The sequence below is a fragment of the Homarus americanus genome, unplaced genomic scaffold (genome assembly GCF_018991925.1).
Source record: "Homarus americanus isolate GMGI-L3 unplaced genomic scaffold, GMGI_Hamer_2.0 scaffold59495, whole genome shotgun sequence".
In the NCBI taxonomy this organism is placed as follows: Eukaryota; Metazoa; Arthropoda; class Malacostraca; order Decapoda; family Nephropidae; genus Homarus; species Homarus americanus.
In genome coordinates, this window is record NW_024732415.1 from 5,005,110 (window position 1) to 5,026,222 (window position 21,113).

Below are 21,113 nucleotides of genomic sequence, written 5' to 3' on the forward strand. Positions count from 1 at the left end.
AGGCTTGTGTAGAATGTGGGTATATAAGGATAATCATATATACTGATGTGTATCTATATACTGTATATGTATTTTATACCCGTTAGTTTGAGAGGCCATTTTATGACCTGGGCAAAATGACTGCTCACTTCATGGACTGTGCAGCTTCACAAACGGGGTGTAACATATGTATATATATGTATAAGTCATGATGCTGTTGACAGTGCGGTGCAGGTTCAGGTACTCGTGTGTGTAATCCCCACTAGTGGTCCCTTTTATTTGTTGTGATTGACCATTTAGGTACATTTTTTATGCCATTACCAATTCACATCATTTGATCCGTGATTGGTGACGCGCACCAGCCCTTTAGTTGCTGATGAACTATTCATAGACCTTGCCTCCTGCCGATTAGCCATTCACAACCCTCCCTTTTGATTGGTGATTACCTTTTGATCAACCCTCCTATTCTGCCGCGGCTGTGACCGCTCTAAAGGATAGCAATACACACAAGTTAATGAACACATATAATATATTTGATATTAATTATAACATATCACTATCATCGGCACATTATTATTTGGGTAAAAACACCAATGTATAATACGACTCCTTTATACTGGTTGTTAGCCGGATCGGCGACTTTCACCCTTCAGTCACACAGCAATACGGTCGAAAATACAAAAAATAAGTCATTTCCAAGTAAGTCATTATGTTGCTCTTCTCATTGGCTGCCATTCAATACAAGGGAACCAATGAGAAGCTGATGACCTACGATTCTCGACTTGACGTTGATGTCTTGTGGTTTACGGTCACGTTTGTTAACAGTTTTCGTCCTCTTGATACAAATTATGGGAAAATTGACCGTATTAGCTGGTGTTGTAAGGCCAAAAGCCGCAGAACTCGTCACAAATATGGCTTGTCATGGTGAGAGGCTTAGGCACATCTTAGACCAGAAGGGGAGCAGAGGAGGGAGAGGAAGGGGAGAGAGAAGGCAGGAAGGGGAGGAGGGGGAGGTGAGAGAATGTAGGAAGGAGAGGAAGGGGTGGGGGTGATTGAAGGAGGAAGGGATAAATGGCAAGAGGGATAAAGAGAGAGAGAAAGACAGAGAGAGGGGGCGTCATTGAAGGGTGCTCGGGGGGAGGGGGGAGATTCATGAAAAGGGGAGGGGGGGAGGTCCTTAAAAAAATCGATATATTTGTTTCAGGCTATGTACAGATTCTGCCTTTCAGGGGTGACATAATGATTCTTTTTTTATTATTATTTTTTATTTTTATTTTTTGCTTTAATGAGGGATCACTTATCATCTGGCTGCACACATGGCTTATACACATGTCTTTAGTTTTATGACACCGACGACGTACTCAGACATACACCGACACATCAGCTCTGTAATAATAAGAAATTGTATTCTTCGACTTATCAACCTTCCACCATGAGATAGTATGTGTCACCGTGTCTCTTCCCCACACACAATAGATTTCACATAATGACGAGAAAATGATCCTTAGGCAGTCATTACAAAGTCTTATAAACTCACATCTTCTCTTCATCTAGGAGGTTTATTTCTCCTCCTTCTCTTCCTCCTCTTTTTTTTTTAATGAGTCGAGCTGGATGAGGGTTCGAGGGGTTCATCACATGAGTCAACAGAGGCGTGGCGAGCGAGTGAGTGAGAGAGTGAAGCCGCTGGCAACTTAACTCCCTAACCTGAGGTCCAGTGAGCTCTTAATAGATACTGATTGTTCCAAGTCACCTGATGAGTCACTTATTCACTACAATAGCCCGGTGAGTCTCACTACAAAGTCGGAAAATGAGTCTATGAGTATTGGTGTGTCTACGCCTACCAGTAGTACTAGGCTGAGTGAATTACTATCGAGGTCGATCGACTACTTGAGTAAGTGGTGAGTCACAGCAAAACCTACCGACTTGGTGACTTATTGAAAAGCAAAGAAAATCACTAAAGGAGCTTAAGAGTTGACTAGACGACTAAAAGTTTTATTTTTTTATTACCTTAAACTTCTTGGGTTTAAAAACTACAGAAACCGGTTCTATATAAAAAACGGAGTTAGTTTAAATCTTAAAGACTTTGCAGAATAATCCGGGTAAAAAAGAAATCGCTCACCATAAGGCCATTTACTTGCAATGCTATTCACTTTCAAAAGCCATTTAGTGCAATATCATAAAATTTCAGGGACCACTGTAAGGTTTTGCACTGGTATACTGCAAGTGTCAAAAAATCCTGGTAGACACAGTAAGAGAAGAGGAGAGGAAGAAGATGACGAAGAAAAGAGATAGAAATTCTGAGGATGACATTTTCCCGTCATATATCTTGGTGCCGGAGCATTATGATGGAGTTTTTTGTACACAGGCCGCCTCGCTGCTGGCCACACACATACACACACACGCACAACAAGGTTATGTTAGTGGAAGTTGACATTATCTCGTTACATTCTGGTCTTCACCATCGTTGATCTTTTAAGAAAACAGAAAGAGAGAAAAAATAATGACACTTTCTTGATAAATGGGTATTATACAACACGTGAAGTAGTGGTGACAGTGGTTGGGTTAAAACTAGTGCCACAATGTCATGGAATAATCTTTTTCTTGGCAAATATCACAGACTGATGTTAAGGAATGTCCAAAATATGACACAGATTATATATTTTTTTAATATTTTTTGGTTGAGAGAAATCTGACATCGCCGGGGTGTCCAGAAGTGCTCGAGCCTCAAGTTGAAGAAGATTTGTGTCCTCATCTGATGAGGGATTTTGTGTACGCTGACGGGCAGTTCTGGAGCCGATGGTACAAGCGATGTCTTTTACATTTACTTCTTTATAAGTCTTCCTCCTTACTTAATTGGACAAGTATATGTATAATATATAAGATATAATTCGCTGTAACTTTAACCTTAATCTCACTGGGGTTTCTTGCTGTTCCTGGGAGTGTCGTTAAGGAGAGATGTAAAGGGGCCATGGAAAAAAATAATGACCACAGAGGTTCAGAAAGTTCCTTTTTTTAACCTTTGAGAATAAACAATTTCTGTAAGGATCTTTTACTCACGTTGAAAGCGATTAATTGTTGATAATGATGCAATATTAGCGAAGGAAATGTTAACAAATATCACACAGAACACTGATGTATAGGCCGTTTACCACAGAGGGACACAGAGAAGAACCTTTGGAATATTTTTATCTTCGGGAGTGACGTCACCCTCCCGAGAACCGCCTCAGCAGGATGGACATCGATGCAGGAGAACTGGAATCCCTTTTGAGAACAAGAGTCCTAGACACAGTGTTGTCGTCATCTGGCGCACCAAGAACTAGACTGTTGAAGTTTGTTGTTGGAGTGTGAGGGTCTTGGTCCTTCCTGTCACAGGAACACCCACATGAAGACCACTATGGAAGGCTGGGTAGTTATATGTACAGGTGAAAGTATCGTCGCCAGAAAACCGAAAATTTTCAGAGGTTGAAAGATAAAATCATAACAGTAAAAACGTCAGTGGCAAGTCTTCAGTTACTGTACTTAGCTCGACTTTCTCCCTTGTCAGTTCCCAGTGGCAAACCTTATAAAATAAATAATAGTAAAGCATTTAAAGATGTATTAAAAACTTGGTGAATGACTTTGTGGGATATATTGGGGAGGGGGAGGGGCAATGTAGCATCTATTAAAAAAAGTTTTGTAAATATATTTATTTCTGATGACTCGTTGCTAGTCACCGCGGATGTGACCCCACGGTTATTCTTGTTCTTTCCTCTTGATCTCCTAACAAGGTAGAGGTGACATACAGTTGCATTGGTCCTCGTCTTCTGCATTCTCTGAGAGTTTCTTACACACGGGATAAACAGGAATACTATGGATCCATCACAGAAACCAATGCACGACATTATCGTCTGGGATCGTCTACAAATTGAGCTCCTGATATATGAGGGGATCCTGAAATACTGCACACGACACCAACAGCCCGTGGGTCCTTGCCCCAGGCCCACTAGGAGAGGCCCTTCTTGTTGACGAGTGCTGACAGCCGCTGCAGGTTGGTGGTGGTCTGGGGATCGCCGGGGGCTAGAGCCAGGGCTTCGTCGTAGTGCTTACGCGCCTCGTCTAGTTTACCATTCAAGTGTAGAATGGCACCCAAGTTCCGGTGGCTCGACACATCCTGTGTAAGGAAAGAAAAAAGGACTTATATTATGCATGTCATATAAGTAGAACATTTTGGCACTAAAATCTAATGTATTGGGTCTGGTTGTAGATCAAATGGGCCCATATCCTAAATAGGTCCATTTATGTTAAGCCCCATCCTAACCAGATCATTGGAACTGGGGCCCACTCACACTGGATTTAGTTAAGGCTGGGCCCAATAGACTAGTTATCATGGAATATAATCTACAGTTTGCGGTACATCAAATATACAAATAAGTTGTTACGTTTAGCTTTGTGTACTAAATTCTGACCTTGGGCCGCAGCTGCACCGCTCGTCTGTAGAAGGTCTCGGCGTGCTGGTTCCTGCCGGCCAGCCTGAGGGCAGTGGCGGCGTTGAAGGCAGCAGTGTGATCCGTAGAGTCTAACAACGCGGCCCTCAACCACGCCCCGACGGCCTCCTCTACACGGTCCTGTTCTAATAGCAGTTGACCTGAAGGGATGAGAGGGAAAGAGGGTCCTTGTGACTAACACTCACCAGGGAATATTGTCGAGTATATCTGTGTATCTAAATCTAACTTTCTATGTTCGTAGCTTGGCACGTACAGCCAACCCAAAAAGTATCGAAACCCCAAGTGCTGGAAAGAATATGAAACATCAGGCAAAGACCAACCCAATCCAACTGATACATAAACACATCTGAGGTGATCACTCATTTTCTATTCGACTGGATCCTGGGGTCTAAATACTTTTTTGGTTGTACACAGGAGTGGTGGGAAGTCGATGGCTCTTCCCTCCACCCCTAATACACATCCATCTCGCTGGTGACATACTAAGACTCTTCAATGACCTATAATGACCATAATTTTGTGGCCACTGGTAATAATTCATAAGATAATGATTGTATGGTAGACACAATACTATCATGGTAAGCTTCCACTATTATTAGATATAAAACTAATTCGTGAAAGCTGATATTATCCAAAGTCAGTTTACAGTAAGATCCTCCGGTGTGTCCGTGGAGGTCTAAGATTGCCTCACACCGACACACCCTAAAATTGTATGCCTCTATTTTTCAGTAATCATAAAAAAAAACTTGTTAATTAATTTGTTAAATATTAAAAAAAAATAATTATGTGGGTGAAGTTAGTGGAAGAAGGAATGAACCCCCTTCAGTAGTGATTAATGAAAATATCTAAATGAAAGTACACTGATTTATACCTTGGGGGGTGTGAATAGTAGAATTACATTGTATTCAACAGGTTTACTAATGGACAAATCAATAAACTACCCTCCTAAATTGATGCCCCAAAGCCTACCTGTAAGTGACGTCTCCCCTCCCTCCTTCCATCTCCTCCCCTTCTTATCCATCACCTCCTCTCCCCTTCCATCTCCTCACCTCCTCTCTCATCTATTCACCTCCTCTCCCATCTCCTCCCCTTCTCTCCCATATCCTTCTCTTCCCTCCCATCTCCCCCTCCCCTCCTCTCCTTATCCTTCTGTCCCCTCCAATCTCCCCCTCCTTCCCTCCCTCCTCTCCCCTCCCTTCCCTTCCCTCCCATCTCCTTACCTCCCCTGCCATCTCCTCCCCCCCTCCCATCTCCCCCTCCCATCCCATCTCCCCCCTCCCATCCCATCTCCCGCCCTCTCCTCTCCCATCCCTTCTCTCCTCTCCCATCCCTTCTCTCCTCTCCCATCCCTTCCCTCTCCCCTCCCTCCTCTACCATCCCTTCCCTCCTCCCTTATCACTCACCCAGATGTTTGTGGGCGTGTGGATCGTTGGGCATAAAGCCACCGCGCGACGAAGCCACTGTTCCACCTCCTCCACTCTGCTGCCCTATGTGGGAGAGACAAAGGGCTTAGTGATGGGCTGTGTTGTCTTGGTAAGGGGTTCTGCTGGGTTAGTGAGGGGTTCTGCTGGGTTAGTGAGGGGTTCTGCTGGGTTAGTGAGGGGTTCTGCTGGGTTAGTGAGGGGTTCTGCTGGGTTAGTGAGGTTCCTGGGTTAGTGAGGGGTTCTGCTGGGTTAGTGGGGGTTCTGCTGGAGTTAGTGAGGGGTTCTGCTGGGTTAGTGAGGGGTTCTGCTGGGTTAGTGAGGGGTTCTGCTGGGTTAGTGGGGTTGTCCTGGGTTAGTAAGGTTGTGTTGATTTATTGAGTTATGCTGGGTTAGTGGGGGGTTCTGCTGGGTTAGTGGGGGGTTCTGCTGGGTTAGGGGGTTCTGCTGGGTTAGTGAGGGTTCTGCTGGGTTAGTGAGGGTTGTCCTGGGTTAGTAAGGTTGTGTTGATTTATTGAGGGGTTATGCTGGGTTAGTGGGGGTTCTGCTGGGTTAGTGAGGGGTTCTGCTGGGTTGTGAGGGGTTCTGCTGGGTTAGTGAGGGGTTCTGCTGGGTTAGTGAGGGATTCTGCTGGGTTAGTGAGGGTTGTCCTGGGTTAGTAAGGTTGTGTTGATTTATTGAGGAGTTATGCTGGGTTAGTGAGGGGTTGGCCTTGACGTAGATGAAACTGGCTTAGTGAGAGGCGAATGATGGCTTAGAGAGGGACGAGTGTAGGGTTATTGAAGGGTTCTACTACCATAAAAACAGTGTAAGTTTTTGATGGCTTATAACATGGTAGGAGAAACAGTGAATGTCATCGCTTAGTTATTAACACAAATAACACAGCACACGACACACACACACACACACACACACACATATATACAGTATATATATATATATATATATATATATATATATATATATATATATATATATATATATATATATATATATATATATATATATATATGCAAGTAAATCACTGTGTGCGCGTGATCTAGGTATATGCCGTTTCTTCTTTCCTTGTGGTTATCAGCATATATATATATATATATATATATATATATATATATATATATATATATATATATATATATATATATATATATATATATATATATATATATATATAATAGCTTGAAAAGATCAGTTTTTACTCAACGGGAGATAATGGCAACATGTTCACTCGATAGTCAGCCTATATAATCTTATATTAATTATAAGTGTAGATACTACATTAAACATTCCAGGGTTAAAATAAAATATGTAAAAACACGCGGATATTCCCACCGAGGGTTGGTGAGACAGCTCTGACACGTTCCACAAACAAACAAGTATACTTTTTCCCCTTGCCATCTAAGCCAGGCTGCGAGAGCCAGACTTCTCATCTGGCAGTGAGGCGGGCGGTACCAGCGTCCTGTTTACTCTGCGTCTGGCCAAAGGACTGATATCGCTGGCAGCAATTAGACTTCAAAGGACGTCGTCGTCAGAGCGATGATTGGGGCCCGCTGTCCATGTTAGCCTTTGACCAGGGCCCTAATCAAAGGTGTTGGGGCCCCTAGCGCACAATAGCAGCTTCGCTCGCCTCTCAACACCTCCATTATCTACGCCTGCCCACCACTACCCCTTAGCCAAGATCCTCTTATTCCGCTCCCTGGTGATCCATCCCCAGCCTGGATTAACGTTATCCGAGAGCCTGGAGTGTGGCGGGTTACGGTCACCACAATGACTAAGGATCCGTTTGCTGTTATAGATGTTTATACTAGTGATAAACGATCAGATTATTGTTTACATTTATTTTCCAACATTTTGAGTGAACTACAATATACTATTTTGATTTTCAGGGGTAAAAAAAAATAATTATTTAGCTTCGTACTATGTCAGCCCTCATCACCATAATCATTGTTCCTGATTCAGCATTTGGCTTATCCAGGATTATTATTCATGCCGATGGGGCCACGTGAGTGCTGTCTGTGGGTTACTATGCAAGTATGATAGTGTAGTATTTCCGCAGCATACCTCGAGAACTGTAATAATTCACTACGACATCCCCCACACTTCCTCCACACCTGCTAGGTTTTCCGAGTCTTAAGGTCAGAAGTCATGGTCACATTTTAGAAAAAAAAAGGAAACTAACCAACACCGCCTGCTGGCCCCTCGCTCGATTACAGCCTAAAGTAATCTTTTTAGCGATACCACACGAGACTGTCGACCAATTTTCGAAACACTGGATCGAAATTTATTACATCTTGGTGAAAGTTATTTGTGTACGTACTTATTCCTTTACTAATAGAGGAATAAATTTTTGGAAACAACAAATCTTTAAAAATACAGATATGTCGTGCTACTTCCATAACTCACAAGTAGGTTCTAGATGTCACAGCAGCTCTACAGTATGTATGTTTTTTCCTGACCTAATGACCCCAAAGAGATTAGTTTTCTCCCTCGCTCCAGTCAGCTCACTTCACCAGCTCCTCAAATTGATTAACTCTCACAGGCCCAGAACCCGTCTACATGAAGCTGACTTACCACAAAAAAACATTAAAAAACAAGTGACAGTAAGATGTCTTGGTTAGATATATATATATATATATATAAGATCTAGCCTTTAGAATGCTATTTAAACGTACAATTTTGGGGGATCTGATACTCCATAATTTCTCAACCCTGACCGACACACACACACACACACACACACACGTACGTACTGGTCAACACCCACCTCACTGCCAACTGCTTCTTGCCGGCTTTTCGAGAGCTCTTGTTTACTCCACCTAAATAATTGTTTTCCTATTACGGAACCTTATAGACTGGGCCAGCAGCTTGTGGAAGGTGGGTGATATAGAGGGTAAGGGAATGTCGGTTTTTATCATTACTAACTTGGTGGCTCAGGGTTGGGGATTCTCAAAGAGTCTTATGTTAGTATTTCTTGTGATACTATAGTGATGGGTGTGTATTATCTAGTTAAGGTAGAGTCTCACTTCATTTCCACCGCAATATAAAATCAATCTCTACTCTCTCATCTGTGGTGACCTAAAGTTCGAAACAAAACAACTATTTAAAAACCATCTTGCAATTTTCTGGTTTTGAGAAAGAAAGTTTGAACGAAAGAAAGTTTGAACGAAAGAAAGTGAGAGAAAGACAATGGCTGGAGTACAGTTTCAACCCAGGCGACTATCTTCTCATTTTCTACCGAGGAAAGTTATCAGGTCGTGAGCTAACTAAGAAGGTGTTACAGTGGTGAACGAAGGTAATTGCAATACTGATAAAAGACCCACTAAAGTCTAACGAAAATTACAACTCCCGGAAGTCATAACAGAGGCTTTTTTTTTTAAGGAACCAGCCATGAAAACAAAATGAGAAGTGAAAGAGTTAAGTCTGGAGGCCCTTTAGGACTGGGAACCCTTTAAAACTGGGTCCTTTAAAACTGGGCCCTTTAAAACTAAACCATTTAAAACTGGGGCCTTTAAAACTGGGCCCCCTTAAAACTGGAATCCTTTAAAATGGGGCCCTTTAAACTAGGAACCCTTTAAAACTAGGTCCTTTAAAACTGAACCATTTAAAACTGGAGCCTTTAAAACTGAGCCCCCTTAAAACTGGAATCCTTTAAAATGGGGCCCTTTAAACTGGGGTCCCTTAAAACTGGAATCCTTTAAAATGGGGCCCTTTAAACTGGGATCCCTTAAAACTGGAATCCTTTAAAATGGGGCCCTTTAAACTGGGATCCCTTAAAACTGGAATCCTTTAAAACTGGGGTCCTTAAGACTAGGACCCTTTAAAACTGGGGCCCATCTGAGCAGCCACCTCCAACAGTCAGGTAACACCAGGTGTGAATTATATGTTAATGAACTGTTTCCATGTAGCTTTGTTCCTCACGTTATTAATATAATATTCTATCATATAAGGCCAATTAATTATGTTTAATTACCTCCGCCCCATTAGTGGATCCATTTGACGAGATACATAATAAAAGCAGCATTATCCACACCTGCCGTTTAATCCAATTAGCATAAAAATCACGTGATAATTTATACAGAAATGCGAAACTATGAATTAATTTTGCTGTATGAAAACTCGATTATATTGAGTGTATTATTTGATTATTCTATATGTAATTACGGTCTCTGAGTGTGTGTGTGTGTGTGTGTGTGTGTGTGTGTGTGTACCTCCTAACACTGCCAACTCCCGCATGATCCATTAGTAAGAGAAGGAACTTACATTAGCCTGCAGCATCCTGGAGAAGGTGAGGTGGGCGGGCACGTGGTGGGGGTGGGCGGCCAGGGCGCGAGATAGGGCGGCCTGGGCCTCGGCATGCTCTCCAGCCTCTAGGTGAGCCTCGGCCGCCAGGGTGTGAAGGGCGTGCGTGCCGTAGCCGTCTGGGGCGTGCGTGAGGGCGTGCGCCACCTCTTCCAGCGCGGTATGAGGGCGGCCCGCCAGGATGTGCGCCCGGGCCAGCCTCTGCCTGCAGGTGATGACCGCCCAGGTGTGGCTCAGGCTGTCCCTGGCAGGTGCCGACCCTGTTCCCCGGCACGTCTCCAACACCTGCCGTTCAAAACATTTGTTAGTGACTCCTGTTACACCTGTCAATGGCTCCTCCTACACCTGTTAATGGCCCCTGCTACACTTTTAATGGCTTTTGCTACACCTTTTAATGGTTCCTGTTACACCTGTTAATGGCTCCTGCTACACCTGTTAATGGCTCCTGCTACACCTGCTAATGGCTCCTACTACACCTGTTAATGGCTCCTGCTACACCTGTTAATGGCTCCTGCTACACCTGTTAATGGCTCCTGCTACACCTGTTAATGGCTCCTGCTACACCTGTTAATGGCTCCTGCTACACCTGTTAATGGCTCCTGCTACACCTGTTAATGGCTCCTACTACACCTGTTAATGGCCCTGCTAGCTCTGTTAATGGCTCCTGTTAATGGCTCCTGCTACACCTGTTAGGTTAATGGCTCCTGCTACACCTGCCACCCTGCAATGTTAATGGCTCCTGCTACACCTACACCTGTTAATGCTCCTGCTACACCTGTTAATGGCTCCTGCTACACCTGTTAATGGCTCCTGCTACACCTGTTAATGGCTCCTACACCTGTTACAAACTGCTACACACCTGTTAATGGCTCCCTGCTAATGGTGGTGGCTCCTACTACACCTGTTAATGGCTCCTGCTACACCTGTTAATGGCTCCTGCTACACCTGTTAATGGCTCCTGCTACACCTGTTTAATGGCTCCTGCTACACCTGTGTGTGGCTCCTGCTACACCTGTTAATGGCTCCTGCTACACTCTACTACACCTGTTAATGGCCCTGCATAGGCAAGCACCTGTTAATGGCTCCTGCTACACCTGTTAATGGCTGCCTCCTGCTACACCTGTTAATGGCTCCTACTACACCTGTTAATGGCTCCTGCCACACCTGTTAATGGCTCCACACCTGTTGATGGCTCCTACTACACCTGTTAATGGCTCCTGCTACACCTGTTAATGGCTCCTGCTACACCTGCTAATGGCCCTGTTAATGGCTCCTGCTACACCTGCTAATGGCTCCTGCTACACCTGTTAATGGCTCCTGCACCTGGCCTGCCTGTTAATGGCTCCTGCTACACCTGTTAATAGCCCTGTTAACTACACCTGTTAATGGCTCCTGCTACACCTGTTAATGGCTCCTGCTACACCTGTTAATGAGCTACACCTGCTAATGGCACCTGCTAATGGCTCCTGCTACACCTGTTGGCTCCTGCTACACCTGTTAATGGCTCCTGCTACACCTGTGGCTGCTACACCTGCTCTAATGGCTCCTACTACACCTGTTAATGGCTCCTGCTACACCTGTAATGGCTCCTGCTACACCTGCTAACACCTGTTAATGGCTCCTGCTACACCTGTTAATGGCTGCTACCTACTACACCTGTTACTGGCTCCTGTTAATGGCTCCTGCTACACCTGTTAATGGCTCCTGCTACACCTGTTAATGGCTCCTTCCCTTCTCTTATTATCCCTCCCTCTGCTCCCCCTCCTTCCTCACACCCCTCCCTCCCTCCCTCCCTCCCTCTCCTCTCTCTCACTCTCCCTCATCTGACAGTGCTGACCTTGATGGCGTCAGCGTCTCGGCCGAGCTGCTGAAGGGCGGCGGCCAGGCCGAGGTGAGCCTGAGCGAGCCACGGCCGACTCCACAGCGCCGCCCGGTAACTCTCCACCGCCGCCTCCGACCTGCCCGTGGACGCCAGCAGGAGCCCACTGTAAGAAAGACGAGGGTTAGTAATGGCGTCTGGGAATTAGTTTAATAATCTATCGTGTGAATTGTTTTAGTCGTTTTTTATAAATTCTCATCAGAGTATTTACCAGTGAGTCAATTCCTTAGTTTAATCAATAGTTTAACCATCGTAATCTGGAAGGAAGGGTTAAATCAGAAGCCGAATTCTTCCATCATTAAAGATAACCACAATATGTCCACACTATCGGTCAGAGTCTGTAAATATTGTGAAGCTATATGTGTTTCTAAGTGCAAGCCGGATTATTTACACGAACGCTGCCAATGAACATATCGACAAAACATTCAACCATTGGATGTTTACCTCCCAGCGCGTTCACCAGTGTTGGCTAGCAAGATACTTTTTTTAAGGGAGAGGTGACAACTGCCATGCTCGGGTCTGGCTCTCAGTATATTTTCACTTGAGTCGGGTTATACCGTGTCCTGTGTACGCTATATACGTGTTCACACACATCCTTACATGCTGTACTACCATTACTCATCATCAGCAAACTCGTAAAATAGTCTCTTTTTTTTTTTTGCCTGTATTCAATATCATCAATATATACTAAGGCATTGGCAGCTGTAAATCAGAGTAAATCTCAATGTTTTTGTAATAAATCATGTAACTGGTCCCCCGTGTGTAGGTAAGTGATTTTGTACCGTACCTAGACTGTCTCACTCTCTACACACACACACACACACACACCTCAGCTACCAGTCTGTTTACTTGTCCGTGTCTGATATTGACTGAACACGTCCACTTTAATATTTACTTACAAACTGACAATCGATCTGGATTCGCTTAAAATACAGACCAATAGATTGTATGCTTCTACTTCTTATGGACACTGTACAGTATACCTGCATTGGTTATATACATGATGAATCGATGTAAACTTGTATGGCGATTTACTGTCTCTCTGTCTATCTGTCTAAATTTTATTCACAAAACTAATTGGCTCGACTTACAGGTTGAAGTGAGTGTCAGCCATGGTAGGGGCGTGGTGGAGGGCGCTGCGGTAGGCAGTCTCAGCTTCTTGCAGACGTCCCTGTTCGCTGTACACCACACCAAGGTTGGACAGAGCTGAGGGAGATGAGAGAGAAGCATAAGCATTGGATCTCAGGTAATCTTGAAGTGTTGGTAATTAACAAGGGATTGTTACAGGTGTACGTAAAGGTATATGTATAACCTCTGTGTTGCTGTAAAGGTCTGTAGAAGTATAGAGAAATATATATAGACAGATTTACAGGTGTTAATTTGGGTAAAGGTATGGCGTCTAATATAAATACAGGTACAGGTAGTGGTATAGATAAAAATACAGATACATACAGAATACATGTAAAATACAGAATTAGTACAGCATTTTGTAACATCTCTATGAAACCCAACGAGAGAAAAATATACAAAGTAAATTTAACAACTGTACTAAATACTTATGTGAAAAAACCCTAATTAATTATTTATACAGTTACTCCAGGTGAATGTTCTACTCCTGCCTCGTTAATATATAAGATAAAAACAAAAAACAGCTGTCTGTGTGTGTGTGTGTGTGTGTGTGTGTGTGTGTGTGTGTGTGTGTGTGTGTGTTTGTGTGTATGTGTGGAGAGAGTGAGGAAATATTACACCTGCAGGAAATATATTGAGGTTGAGAAACCCACAAGGAAACATTATCCATATATCTGATTATTTCTCACCTTTTTTTCCTCTCTCTCTCTCTCTCTCTCTCTCTCTCTCTCTCTCTACCCCTCCATACTCTCCCTATTCTTTTCTCTCACTTGCACTCTACCTTTCACTTCTTTCACTCCTCTACCTTTACCTTATCTCTCACTCTCCCTTACATCTCTCACCCCTTTACCCTCTCCCCCCTTTCTATTTCTCTCCCTATATTCTCCCTTTATCTGCTATTCATCCCTCTCCCTCCGCTTATTTCTCCCTATACACTCTCCCTCTGTCCTTCTCCTCCCTCTCCTCCCTCTCCCTTCCGCTCTCATCCTCTCCTTCCCTCCTCCACATTCGCAATCAGAAACTAATGGTTGTTTTGCAATGCGAATGAAGCAGGTTTATCTAATAACACGTTTAGAAGCAGGCAGGTATAACGCACGGCTTTAGAGATGACGGCATTAGTGTAACCTATACTTTATACCTGTGTCTGTACCTTATAACTGTGTCTGTACCTGTGTCTGTACTTTATACCTGTGTGTGTACCTGTGTCTGTACCTGTGTCTGTACTTTATACCTGTCTGTGTACCTGTGTTTTTACTTTATATCTGTACCTGTAATTTCATGTGTTTGGAGAGAGAGAGAGAGAGAGAGAGAGAGAGAGAGAGAGAGAGAGAGAGATTTAAATTCGCTTAAAACTGGGATATATTTTCACGTAAATATTTAGTTACGGGAGATAAAACAAATAATGTATTCTAAAACCTTTGAGAATCCTGACCCAAAGTTCAACGGTGAGTAAAAATTCGGAGGAGGTTGGAACTATGTCATGAATGCTTGTGTCTTGAAAACTGTGTAAACATGAGACGTCTGACTCATGCGCTCCCATCTAAACCTCTCTCTCCTCCTCTTCATCCTCCTGACCATTTTCCTGACCCCCCTCATGACCTCATTACCTGATCCTCCCTCCTGGCCTCTTCACCCGACCCTCTTCCTGTTTTCCTGACCACCTCCCTCCTCCTGACCTCCTCACTTGACCCTCTTCCTGTTCTCCTAACCACCTCCCTCTTCCTCATCCTCTTCCTGACCTCCTCACCTAACCCTCTTACACCCTTGTTCTTCCTAATCCTCCTCCTGACCACATCACTTGATCTTCTGACTGCCTCCCTACTCCTAACCACATCCTTCCTCCTGTTCTCCTAGCCACCTCCCTCCTTTCCTCCCTCCTCTCCTCACATGACCCTCCTCCTGACCACCTACCTCCTATCTCCTCCTGACCCTTCCCTCTCCCTCCTTCTCTCCCCTCTCTCTGAAAACCACTTTCGCAAGGTCATAATGACATGAAATTTGGAAGTTAAAGGGTATATAAGGCCATGAATCTGTTAGTGACGCGGAATTTGGTGAGTTAATATTTTGACTTTGTAAAAAAAACAGGTAATAAAAGTTGTGTTTTAACATGTTTTCTGCTGAGATATTTTCATACAGATTATTAATGTTTTTTTTCTGATTCTTATTGGAACCTCATTCGAATTATGTGAAGATTAGCCACCCAGATTATTTGACCTGATGACTAAATACCAAAATATTACCTGAGTGTTCAAATGTTTAATCTTAAGGTGAATAAGCTGGAGAGGGGGAGGAAATCTTTATGTGGATATAGAACACGTAAGTGGAAAATTACTTCACCATCCCCACTACTACTGATAGCCATGAACTGTGTGGGTTTAGGATCTATTTTTACTACCTAACTTGACCCCTGCACCCCTGTCACTCATTTATTTGATCCCTGAGACCCCGTGAACCCTTAATCTAACCCCCAATACCTCCTTAACCTCTTAAACCACACCCCGATCCCCCCAAAACCCCCTTAACCCCACCCCGACCCCAGGACACCCACTTAACCCCACTCCAGATCCCAGAGATTCCCTTAACCCCAACCCGAACACTCAAGACCCCCCTAAACCCTGAGATCCTTAACCCCACCCCAGCCCTGAGATCCCTTAACCCCACCCCAGACCCCTGAGATCCTTAACCTACCCTCCCTGGAGGCCCTTAGACCCTGAGATCCCTTAACCCCTGAGATCCCCTTAACCCCTGAGATCCCCTTAACCCCACCCCAGACCCCTAAGATCCCCTGACCCTCTTACAGAAAGCAACATTACGAAAGTGTTGGGAACGTTGACCCCCATCAGGCAGTAACCCTCTGAACACCAAGACATTTTCACAACACACTTATAGTAACTTGTTTTGGCAGAGACGCCTTGAGAATGGGAAATGAATAACTAGATGGCACAGAAAAAAAAGAAGTTGTTGGATGTTGAATATAAGTGACGGGAGTTTGTGGTATAGAAAACAATTGGTGGAGGTCATAGAAAACGGAAGGTAGGCTACACAGAAAACGAAAGGTCGGCGACAGAGAAAACGGAAGGTAGGCGACACAAGAAACCAGTTGACAAAGAAAATAATAGATGGGTGGTACAGATAACGTAGGAGTGAACAACATAATGGTAGGGACAATAAGAAGCGGGTGCATCGGTGGCAAAGAAAACAGGTGGGAGGAATGGCGGCTGGATGTCACACAGAAAACGGGAGTCGGGGCGAGCCATCTAATGGGGATCGACTTGCTCTCAGGCCAGAAGGTTTACTAATTAAACAACTCTTGTGCGCCACTCGGTATTCCAAGTCACCAAGCCCTCGAGTTGAGTTGAATTGAGATTGATTAAGCAACCCGGCTCCTGCACCTCAACGGGAAACGATCGTTCGTTCGCTCGCTCGCCTCACCTCCTCCGTGTTTCAGACCACCTCGTTCATTTCAGAAGGGATACGATCGCTCGCTCGCTCGCTTTATTTCATTCGTGTTTCAGGTCAACTCGTACTTCCTGAACAGTAAACGATTTATTGGTTCGTTCGTTCATATTAAAACATACGAGAAGGAAGAAGGAAGAAGGAAGAAAGAAGAAAGAAAGAAGGTAGAATGAATATGGAAGAAGGAATGAGCCCTTGGCCTTTGTTCCATACCAGGTCGTTCAGGAGAGAGAGGACGGGAGGTATCATAACATACACATTCGTCTAACATGAAAAAATCAATAATTTCTCTCCTTCATGTGTCACTCCAGCTCGTTCTTAAACCATCCAACACCTCTTTCAATGTATATACTCGTTCATGTACTCGTTCATGGATTCGTTCCTCACACATGAGTACCAAAGCGAGTTCAGTATAAAGCACCAAGACAGGTCGTTTAACATTCAATATACATAAAGAACTTTGGACAAAAACAACGACGATGTTATGAGAAATCTTAAAACACGTTAGAGATGATGACTTAGACTCTGAAAGGCTTGTGTGTGTGTGTGTGTGTGTGTGTGCGTGTGCGTGTGCGTGTGTGTGTGTGTGTGGCGACCTGTAGTGTAATGGTCGGCATACTTGCCTCGCAAGCGAGCGGACCCGGGTCCGATCCCCAGGCAGGGTGAAACTATGGGCAAGTTTCTATACACCATTTGCCTCTGTGTACCCAGCAGTAAGTGGGGACCTGGATGTCAGTCGATTTGCGGATCGTGTTCCGGGGTACTGGTTAGCCAGTGCAGTTGGCGAGTTGTCCGGTCTTCTCGGACTATTCCTTGACACTGGGGCATGCTCGCTCGTTAAATCGGGGTGTGGTTGTTGTTTTAACGACAGCATCTACAGCAGTGGTCTGGGGAGAGGATGGGAGAGAGTGAGTGACAGTGGGAAGGGTGGTGGAGAGGGAGGGGAGAGAGGAAAGAGAGTAGGATGGGTGGGTGAGGGAGTGTATGAATGATTGTGGGGGGGAGAAGGTGAGGGAGGAGAGGAAGGGTGACTGGGGTGGGAGATTGAGGGAGGGCAGCCGAGTCTGGAGCAGCAACAAGTGAGGAGAGAGAGATGAGGGAGGGGACGGAGGGAGAGAGAAAGAGGCTTGAGGAGAGAGTGAGAGCGGGAGAGAGAGAGAGAGAGAGTGAAGAGGAGAAGGAGTAGTATACAGGTGAGCGAGAGGCCTGGTGATGTTACCACCACCACCACTATATTCTCTCTCTCTCTCTCTCTCTCTCTCTCTCTCTCTCTCTCTCTCTCGTTGTTGTGTACTTAATGGAATAACTTTCTTTGTCCGGTTTCCTTGGCCAAGCCTCACCACCTCTTTCATTATTGTTTTCTCTTTTCCTTCGTCTGTTCCTTTCTCTCCGTCTCTCCTACTTTATATTCAAACAAAGAACCATTTACTTATTTCATCAACTTTCAGTAATTTGTTATTGTAGTTTGTTTACTTTATACTGAAACAAAAAACAATATTTCCTATCAGTAAATTTCAATGTTGTTTTTACTAAGAAAAAAAAAAAATTATTTTCTTCAGTGTAAAGCAAGTTTCTATGTATTTGTTCTACTCAGTGTGTGTGTGTGCGTGTGTGTGTGTGTCAGGTGCATCACAATGGAGGGAAGTGGAGAAATGTGCCGGAAGTGTATTATTGTTTTAATTGGCTGCTGTACGACCCACCCTGATTCCCCGTCGATAAAGACATATAAGACTGTTAGGTTAGTATTACACCTGTGTCTCTTACCTGTTTAACAATAACGACAATAATAATAATAATAACAATAACAACAATAATAATAATAATAATAATAATAATAATAATAATAATAATAATAATCATAATAATAATAATAATATAATAATAATAATAATAATAATAATAATAATAATAATAATAATAATAATAATAATAATAATAATAATAATAATAACAGGTCACCAAATACACTGGATAATTGAGTGTTAAAACAAAACAATTCGAGATATGATTTTTCAAGCCTTGAGAATCTAAAGCCACATATTGTTACATGACTTCAATACATCAGCAGGTCACCTAACTGTTTCAGGAAGGATCTCACTCAGTTGAATTCACCTTCGTGGTACAGGTTAAGGCGGTCTGTTAGATACCTCCACAGGTCTCCAGTCATAGGGAAAGATTTAAGTGTGTGAATTCTTTGCATACTGTGGGTGTGGGAAGTGTTGGGGGCACGTGGTCAGGACGGGGTGAGTGTGGTGTGTGTGTGCCTTTGTCCTTCACACACCCACACACATAAACACACTCACCCAGCTGCTACCCAGAGGCATTGTGGGCGTGGTGGAAGACGAGTAGGAGGAGGAGACAACGCTTAATACTTCACATCCTACCCCCGCCCTCCCACCCACCGTGTATCACTCCCCAACACACCTGTTCATACCCCCCCCCCCTCCCCCGACCCACTTCTTTCACCCGTGCACCACTACCTCACACACCTGCTGTTTCATTCACCCCTATATAAGGCTTTCCATCTCACAACAACAGCTAATAATAATAATAATAATAATAATAATAAAGATCACACCCTCGCCCCTCTACCATGGAACAATACGTAACAAAGGAACCTAACTCAGACAAAGACCACATGAACAGTACCATTGTGCCACTGGTTATATGAACAACATGTACAAAAGACACATCAATCAGTTACGAGAGACAGACAAAATGTGATTACAGACAGATAAATACACATGTACAATAGCGGGTGTCTAAGGGGCCCCAGTTCTAGCGGGCCCCAGTTCTAGCGGGCCCCAGTTCTAATAGGCCCCGATCAAATGGTTGGATTAAGTTAGATTAAACATGACCCCAATACCAATGGTTTACTAAGTTAAGGTCCATTAAAACTAGGGGCTATTATAACCGAAGGGTCCATTTTAACCAGTCAGGCATTATGTTCGCCTGGCGATGTGTGGCGTCTTTTCTCCAGACTCATCTCACCGTAGCTCATTAGTGCCCGACACCTCATCAACATATCATCCGCATCCTCTCAGTTTGTTTTGTTGAATGAAGAGCGCTGATGAAAGGAAGGTTTCGTCCACCTCTCTCTCTCTCTTTCTCTCTATCCCTCTCTCTATCTCCCTTTCTCTCTAACTGTCCTTTTAACTCTTTTTCTCTCTTTCCCTCTATCTCTCTTTCTCTCTATACCCCTCTCTCCCTTTCTCTCTCCTTACACTCTAACTTAAATCAGTATCGCGTGATGAATATAAGTAATGCTTTGTTCTCGCCTCTCGCTAGCCAGTTGAACAGTGCTCTCTCTCTCTCTCTCTCTCTCTCTCTCTCTCTCTCTCTCTCTCTCTCTCTCTCTCTCTCTCACAACATCCAGTCGTTCATCTCGTTTTGCCTCCAACCCTCCTAAACGACATCCTGTACATACAAGGAGTAGGATTTCCTGCTAGACGTAATAACATTCCCATGGTAACCTAACCCATCCTTATCCTACGTCACCTAACCTAACCCTACGTCACCTAATCTAACCTCACCTTAGATCACCCAATGTTATCCAACTTCAACCGAAGACGTAATAACATTCCCATGGTAACCTAACCCATCCTTATCCTACGTCACCTAACCTAACCCTACGTCACCTAATCTAACCTCACCTTAGATCACCCAATGTTATCCAACTTCAACCGAAGTTAATCCAATCTAACCCAACAATCTAATTTACCCAAACCCAACTTAACCCAAAGTCCACTAAAACTAACCTAACCGAAACCCATTTTCTCCATTCTTTTTCCTCAAACTGTGTTCTTGAAGTTAAAGATGAATTTAACCTCCGTCATATCATTCCCAAACAAGAGAACTTCATTCCGTTCGTCTAATATTCGGAAAAGACGACAATTCGCTCACGTTTCAGAAATGATTCCGTTTGCGACAACGATAATAGAATTCCTGGTTCCTAAGTGGCAGTTTACATCTGCCACGAGTAGGGTAAATTGACTGGGAGAAAGGCAGTTTAGCAGCGAGTATTCATGACGGTTATCCTGAAATACAAGCGGGTGGTGGTGGCACGTTTCTCCGTGGAGTGTGGGAACCATTCGGGGCAAGATAATACGGTAAAAGGAGATGAATGAGGTCAGTTAGAGGCGGTATTACTTCACCTTAGGCTGAGGTAATGTCGTTGTGGGGGCGAGAGAATTGGGTTATTTAAGTTCAGTGATACTCATGTGCTGTGTAATGGCGCGCATCAAGGGGAGGATCATTATCGGTTTTCAGGATATTTACCTCTGCCAATTTGGGTAATATACGTCGATGCTATATTCTTCCTCACCACATGAATAAATTAACTTATGATGATTTATCTTTATTTCTAGGTTTATTTTCTTTTTTTTTGCATTTTGTTTGTGTTTATCTAGACAAATATAGAGTAATTTTGGTCCTTTTTTTTATATCTAAAGGAAGATTCTTTGTTTACAT

At 43.8% G+C, this 21,113-nt stretch overlaps 1 protein-coding gene across 1 annotated transcript in view; it reads right to left on the minus strand.

The window, feature by feature from the left end:
• Window positions 1–490: 490 nt before the first annotated feature.
• Window positions 491–21,113, minus strand: part of LOC121868508 (protein O-mannosyl-transferase TMTC2-like) — a 174,896-nt gene continuing 154,273 nt past the window's right edge. The window contains 7 exon segments of the mRNA XM_042369174.1: window positions 491–4,129; window positions 4,425–4,592; window positions 4,595–4,603; window positions 5,864–5,947; window positions 10,142–10,465; window positions 12,018–12,165; window positions 13,151–13,265. Coding sequence (XP_042225108.1) covers window positions 3,962–4,129; window positions 4,425–4,592; window positions 4,595–4,603; window positions 5,864–5,947; window positions 10,142–10,465; window positions 12,018–12,165; window positions 13,151–13,265 — 1,016 coding nt within the window. The 3' untranslated portion in view covers window positions 491–3,961.